Below are 7,044 nucleotides of genomic sequence, written 5' to 3'. Positions count from 1 at the left end.
CTTCAATACCGAGCAGAGCTTCACGTCCCCTGAGGAGAAGTTCGGTGTTAGAGTAGCTATGCTTAACGCAGAGCAAGAGAAAAGCTGAATTTTGTTTGTGGGCCTAATGGCACTCTCGCATCAGAAACCCTGTAAGTGAAAGCCTTAGGGGAGGGGTCGGGGGGCTTTTTGAAGCCGCTTTGCATTCTTGTTTCCTAGGATTGAGGAAATGTTAAGTTATCCACAAACACTGGGAAGGGGCCTTTGAAGGTCATGATGAGGGTTGAAGCTGCTGGACAGAGCCTGGGCTGGGATGTGGAAGAGGACGCCTGAGCCTCGGGGCAAGTCCTCTTCTGGTTGCAGCCCTTTGCTGACACCGATATGTGTGCTTGGCCCACGTTTATTTCCCTCCCTGCCTCCAAGAGCCCAAAGAGCCCACGGCCCTGACCCCCTCAGTGGCTTTCAGGCTGAGTAAGGTGTGTCCCAGGTTTGGCCACCAGCACAGTTCCGGCCTCTCCCAGCCCACATGCCTACATTTCATCTTGTCAAGCCAATTTGCATATCCCCGCTTCTGGGAGGAAACACCCTTTGCCTCCAGGGACAGAGGGAGGAAGATTGAGTCTTGGGTTTGCCTTGGCTTTAAGGGATCCACCAGGTCCCCCCGTAGCCACTCCTGCTGGCAATTTCTCAGGCCCATCCTGACAAAAGTCTCTGAATTCCTCCAAACACAACACACTTTCCCTGGTCTTGGGTAATTTCCTTGGTCTCCTTACAAACGCCCAGCCCCTCCCTCTTCCCAGCCAGCTCCTAGTTGTAGTTTTGACCTGACCTCCTTTGGGGAAGCCTTAACCCTCAAAATCTGGAGGACCCGCCATCCCTCAGTGTCACCTCTGTTCCCCCATGAACGGGCACACGTTTTGCAGTTTTAGGTTACGTATAAGTGACTGTGTGATTCTCAGGAATTTTGTTATATTTCTTTTTCCTTTGGGGTGACACCACTAGGTCTGCACAAAGCTGTCTTAACTCAGACATTGGGATGGTTTTGACGTGGCCCATGCTCTTCGAGCAAATATGCTTGCAGGTTGGTTTTCTTCTTTTATCTTTTGCTTTCACGAGTGGACAGAGGATCCTATCAGTTGTGTGTAAGGAGAAAGTCAAATCAGCGTTAGCTGGATGGATTTCCAGTAATAAGATTTCGCTTTCCATTTGAAATGGAAATTTCAGCTGGGATCTGAAAAGTGTGGCCAGGAAGGCCTATCATGGCTTCTCAGGAGCCAGAGGAGGGACTCAGAGGCCTGAGCACATTGCTCCTTGCACCACACCCGCCCTGGCATCTGGGGCCTCGGGCCCTGACCACTGCCCCAGCCAGGGTCTCCACAGGACAGGCCATGCAGGCCAAGGTCCTGTAGAGAATTTTTCTTCGCCTTCTGTACACATTTGCAGTAGCAGGCTTTGCTTTTGCTTCTATGTGAAGTTTTGCCTTAATCCCAAACGTTTTGATTTCTGCTCTGGTTTGTGCCACTCATAGACAGTTACAGTATTTCTTAACCAAATTTTTTTTCTTTTTTTGATGTAAGACATCTAATTAGTTGGAATTTTTGGATGACATTTTACATATTTGGTTTGTGACTAGTAATTATAGTTCATATCATTTATGGTTTTGTGATTTTTACTAGTTTAAAGGGCTTTTTTGGTTTGTTTTCATTTTAGAAATGAAAAGTTTTTTTTTTTAATTCCATGGAATAAAAACAATTCCATAATAGTAATACTCATAGGTACATCTTGGAATCAGTTTTTTTTTTCTTAATCTCTAACATCACATGCTATTAAATACTGTCATGCTGCTTTATGGTTTCTGATTTAAAGATTTTTTTTTTTTTTTTTTGCGGTACGTGGGCCTCTCACTGTCGTGCCCTCTCCCGCTGCGGAGCACAGGCTCCGGACGCGCAGGCTCAGCAGCCATGGCTCTCGGGCCCAGCCGCTCCGCGGCATGTGGGATCTTCCCGGACCAGGGCACGAACCCGTGTCCCCTGCATCGGCAGGTGGACTCTCAACCACTGCGCCACCAGGGAAGCCCTGATTTAAAGAGTTTTAAATGGGGTAACAGTACCCACTGTGTGGTGCTCCTCCATCATTCCCATCTGGGTTATTTGTTGGAGTTTAGGAAGAGGCCATGTTGGGCTAAACTCCTTATTCCTGTTGTTTTCAGTCCTTGAGAGATAATCAGAAACTTTTCTCCGGAGAGGGTGGGGTCAGCTGTCAGGCTTCTAGGTACCCACCTTTCAGAGGGGCTGGGGTTTAATGCAGCATGGGTGGATATGGGATAGGGCGAGAGGTCACCTTGTCCCCTCATTGGGGCCTGGCGCCAGCAGGGCCAGAGCTGTGGCTTTGTGGCCAGAGGGGTGTCTTTGGCCCTGCGTTGGGTCCCCTAGAGGGTGGAGGGACGGCAGGGTCGCCGGTCCTTGGCCGGAGAAGGACCCACCCCTTGCTCTCTGGTGTCCCTCCAGTACTCACTCTGGAGCAGATTCTTCAGGGTGGGCATCCGGGCCCCGTCGAAACTCCTGGAACTGGCCGTGCAGAGCCTGCTGAGGGATGAGGCCTTGGCCATCGCCGCTCTGGAGGAGCTGCCCGCTGAGCTCTTCCCACCCCTGTTCTCCGCGGCCTTTGCCGGGATGCACAGCCAGGCCGTGAAGGCGATGGTGCAGGCCTGGCCCTTCCCCTGCCTCCCGCTGGGGGCCCTGATGAAGGAGCACAAGCCTCACCTGGAGACCTTCCAAGCTGCAATCGACGGCCTGGACGTCCTGCTTGCCCAGGAGGTCCGCCCCAGGTGAGGGCGACCCAGCAGGCGGGTGGGGCCTGGGGATCTGAGCAAGACGCAGCCGGCATCGGCGGGGGTGGGGGTGCGGGGCCATGGGGAGGCCTTGGGGCCGTGGCTGGGCCACTCTGGGAATAGGCTTTCGGGCGTGCAGGGCTACTTAGGGTGCAGAGGTGACAAAAGGCACGTGGGCTCACCCCCTTCTCGTGGCGCTTAAAGTGGGGACCAGGAGGGGCCCCGGAAGCTCGAGGAGCAGCTGGTGTCTGGGGTGTAGCACCCTTGCCTGGGTTCTGAGCCGTGCGGTCCTGGTCCCCGTGGGTCTCCGCACAGCTCAGTGTGTCTCCCGTTGTCCCGCAGGCGGTGGAAGCTGCAGGTGCTGGATTTGCGTCGTAACGCCCACCAGGACTTCTGTACCGTGTGGTCCGGCACCAGGGCTGGTGTGTGCTCACCGCTGGAGCCTGAGGTGGTCGGGCCTGTGAGGAAGAGGTGCCGGGTGGAAGGTGCAAGGGCGTGGCTGAAGCAGACCTCGGCCCCCATGGAGGTGCTCATAGACCTGTGCCTCAAGGAGGGCACCCCCGATGCGTCCCTAAGCTACCTCCTGAAGAAGGTCAAGCAGAGGAGGGGCTCACTCCGCCTGTGCTGTCAGAAGCTGAGGGTCTTCTCCATGCCGATGCAGAAGATCAGGAAGATCCTGAAGCTGGTGCAGCTCGACTCTGTCCAGGACCTGGAGGTGAACTGCACCTGGAAGCTGGCCACCCTGGGCAGGTTCGCGCCGCACCTGGGCCAGATGGTCAACCTGCGCCGGCTGCTCCTCTCGCACATCCACATGACACCGCACGCCGCCCCCGGCATGGAGGAGCACTGCGTCAGCCAGCTCACCTCCCAGTTTCCCAGCCTGCAGCACCTGCAGGAGCTCTACCTGGATTCCATCTCCTTCCTTGAGGGCCGCCTGGACCAGGTGCTCAGGTGAGGCGTGGCGCTGTCTGTCTGCAGACCAGGGCAGGCCTCTCTCGTTTCGTTATCCGTGGGGTGTCTGTCTACTGTCTGCCTGCCATGGATGGTGCCAGGGTGCACGGGCCACTCAGAGGTCCACATGATGCCGCCACTCCGTCCCCCGGCATCTTGTCACATAGCCTCCCGGGTTAGGGTCAGAGGTGTGGCTTCAGTTAGATGCCTGTCAAAGGGGGCTCTTTATTGGGAACCTGCATCGTGGGGGCTTTGGGCCAGGTGAGGGTGGCTTTGGGAATTCTTCCTGAGAGAGTGATGTCTAAGCTGAGATGATGGAAAATAACTAAGCAGGAGGACATTAACCAGGGGAAAGCCCATCCAACGTGAGGTTTCAAATCGGAAGCTCTGTGCTGAGCAGCTGGTCCACGTGAGCCTGTCCCTCCCACCTATCCCACTTTCCTGTCTGTCCCGGGTTGCTTTAGGCTCCAGGTGAGGTGTGATGTGGGAAATGGGTGATTCTGGAAATGACGGGGAGGGAGCAGGAGTGAAGAATTGTGGCGTCCATCAGGACATTAAGCGGTTATTGCTCCTACATAGTCCAGAGAAGAGAAGCAGAAAGTCAGATGAGTATCGTTATTGAAGTGGCTCCAATCTCGAGTCCAAATTACAACTATTATTTGCTTCTAAGGCTTCTGATTATATAGGAATTCTTCAGTAACAAATTATTTCTTCTAGAAATTTGTTCTTCATTCTTAAAATAGAATCATAGCTTTACCTGGAACACAATGATGAAAGATGAGAGAATGCAGCCCGATTTATTTGTGTGAAAGAGTTGGATTGATTTCCTTTCTGGCAACTGCAAACTCAAAGCATTAAGAATAAACGTGTTCATGACACAAGGACAGCAACAAAAAAAAGAGTTGTGGAAAGTGAGGGATGGTTTGTGGCTGATACAGCGACCAGAGTTAGCCCCTGCCGGCTGGACCCCTGTGGACGTTGCCAGACGTTGCCTGGCTTAGCCCTTTAAGCACAGATGCCAGTACTCTCACTGGGAACAGAGAAACAGGTGATGGGGTCCAGGAGGCGGCAGGAAGGAAGCCCGAGTTAAAAGCAGTGTAGGTCATGTCTGCCAATACTGTAGTTTGCTGATCCCCTCTCTCACTTGGGACCTGGGGTCAGGCTCCCCGGTGGGCACCTGCCATTGTTACCTTACCTGTGCTCACAACACCTGGCAGGGGTATGTCGTCCCCCACTTGACGGGTGAGCACAGGGAGCACTTGAGGATTCCTTCCCTTGACCCCGTCACACGGCAGATAAGGGATGGGGAAGGACCCCGCTCAACCTTGGGCTGGCCTGGCACCTCTCCCTTGACCATGCAGCATCCTCCGGAAGACTGGGATCTGGTGAAATGGGCCTCTCTTCCCTTGAGGCCTGGGCCACCCCACATCCCTCCGCCCACCACCTCCATCCTCCCGGGACTGACTGCTCTGTCTCTCTCCAGGTGTCTGAAGAACCCCCTGGAGACCTTGTCGATTACCAACTGCCTGATTTCAGAGGCAGACCTGATGCATCTGTCGCAGTGCCCGAGCGTCAGCCAGCTGAAGGATCTGAGCCTTAGCGGGGTCAACCTGACCAGCATAAGCTCCAAGCCCCTCTGGGTCCTGATCGAGAAGGCCTCGGCCACCCTCCAGGACCTGGACCTGGACGAGTGTGGCATCATGGACTCCCAGTTCAGCGCCCTCCTGCCCGCCCTGAGCCACTGCTCCCAGCTCACCACCTTCAGCTTCTGCGGCAACCCCATCTCGATGGCTGTGCTGGAGAGCCTGCTGCGCCACACCGTGGGGCTGAGCAAGCTGAGCCACGTGCTGTACCCCGCGCCCTTGGAGAGCTACGAGGACGTGCACGGCACCGTCCACCTGGGCCGCCTGGCGCACCTGCACGCCCGGCTCAAGCAGGTGCTGCAGGAGTTGGGGCTTCCCAGTATGGTCTGGTTCAGCGGCAACCCCTGTCCGCACTGTGGCGACAGGACCTTCTACAGCCCCGAGCCCATCCTGTGCCCCTGTTACATGGCCGCCTAGCCCAGCGAACGAGCCGCAGGCTTTGTCGCGGGCACGCGGACACTGCCGCTCAGACGTCAGAGCATCTCGAAGAAACACAAGCTATAGTTTCGGACAGTTGTTCATTGTTAGCGGGAAAAGGAAAGGTGATTCAGAGCTGGGCGGGGGGGATGGTGACTTGGGGGGTTGATGGGATCTTCGGGGAGATGCATCTTGTAGAGTTAGAAATGTGAATCTAAGTTTCTAGAGGGGGATTCAGGCTTGAGAAGTAGATGGGGGCGTTATCCCTACGTGGATAGTTATAAAGAAATGGTCAGAAATAAAGGGAACCTCAGTGTCATTCACCTGGTGTTCGCTGTGATCTGTGACCGTCATTCTCCCGTTTAAACCTCAGTAATCTCCTGTTAGTGACTAAATAGAAGCCAGCATGTGTGAGGCCCAGGCACCCTAGGCTGGACGAGGTTCGGCCCCAAGAGTTAACAGCACCATTTCTCCCTCCCTTTGGTCTTGTTTCTGGATCATCTGTTAGCTCCTCACTTTCTTCTGTGGCCGTTCAGTCTATCATCGCACACAAGGTGCGTCCTCAGGGCCTGGAATGTACTAAGTGTCCAATAGTGAGCACCACTGGAGGGAACATTCTTCCAAGGGACCCTCGCTGCCAACTCCATCCAGGCCCTGGACTCTAGCACCCTCCCCAGTGGATCCAGCAGATACAGAGCCTCCATCCCTGGCCCTGGGTGTTGCCAGGATAGGGCTTCAATGTGCAAAGTCAGGCCCCGAGTCCTGGGGGCAAAATCCACCCACAGACCATCTGGAGCCTCTGGGACTCACCAGCGCATACCCGCCTTCCCACTGCGTCCAGCCCCTTGAATTCAGTTAGTTGTGTCCTGTAAAAACATCCTAATTCCTGCTAGCAAAATTCTAGTAAGCTCACATAGACAAATAACATTTGTTTACTATTCGTTTCCCACATTGAAAAGAGTTCATCGTTTTGTGCGGAGGTAGGTCACACCAGGGTGAGAATGCCCTTCTTCCGGGAAGACCCCCCTTCTTCCCTGTCAAGGAGGTGATAAGCCAGCTCTGATGCCCTGGATTCTGGGTCCCAAGAGAGAACAAACCCACGCCTGGTCTTGGTAGCACTCAGATAGAGCAGGTAAACGTCAGATTTGGTTTGGGGGTGGGGTGGGGCCACCCGTTGGACCCCCCAAGACAGCCCATCCAAATGAAAGGGACACGAGCTTCCCT

At 54.7% G+C, this 7,044-nt stretch overlaps 1 protein-coding gene across 1 annotated transcript; it reads left to right on the top strand.

Annotated features, from left to right (window-relative positions):
* The first annotated feature begins 1,000 nt into the window (after nucleotides 1-1,000).
* On the top strand, nucleotides 1,001-5,929 carry LOC111171235 (PRAME nuclear receptor transcriptional regulator). Its single transcript, XM_089894780.1, has 4 exons — nucleotides 1,001-1,060; nucleotides 2,487-2,806; nucleotides 3,125-3,760; nucleotides 5,244-5,929. The coding sequence occupies exons 1-4, from the start codon at nucleotides 1,016-1,018 to the stop codon at nucleotides 5,818-5,820; spliced, it is 1,578 nt and encodes a 525-aa protein (XP_089750906.1). The 5' UTR covers nucleotides 1,001-1,015; the 3' UTR covers nucleotides 5,821-5,929.
* Nucleotides 5,930-7,044: the final 1,115 nt, after the last annotated feature.

Source organism: Delphinapterus leucas, chromosome 14 (genome assembly GCF_059928025.1).
Source record: "Delphinapterus leucas isolate spDelLeu-1000000601 "Yukka" chromosome 14, BTC_Dleu_Yukka2, whole genome shotgun sequence".
NCBI lineage: Eukaryota > Metazoa > Chordata > Mammalia > Artiodactyla > Monodontidae > Delphinapterus > Delphinapterus leucas.
The sequence above is the reverse complement of the archived record's forward strand: the minus strand, read 5'-3'. Positions and strand labels throughout refer to the sequence as shown.

Excerpts from the sequence above, each read along its gene's own strand:
- LOC111171235 (XM_089894780.1), top strand. The coding sequence starts at position 1,016 with ATGGTTTTGACGTGGCCCATGCTCTTCGAGCAAATATGCTTGCAG. Across the intron at positions 1,061-2,486 it reads TCGAGCAAATATGCTTGCAG|TACTCACTCTGGAGCAGATT; the intron begins GTTGGTTTTCTT and ends GTGTCCCTCCAG. Across the intron at positions 3,761-5,243 it reads CGCCTGGACCAGGTGCTCAG|GTGTCTGAAGAACCCCCTGG; the intron begins GTGAGGCGTGGC and ends GTCTCTCTCCAG.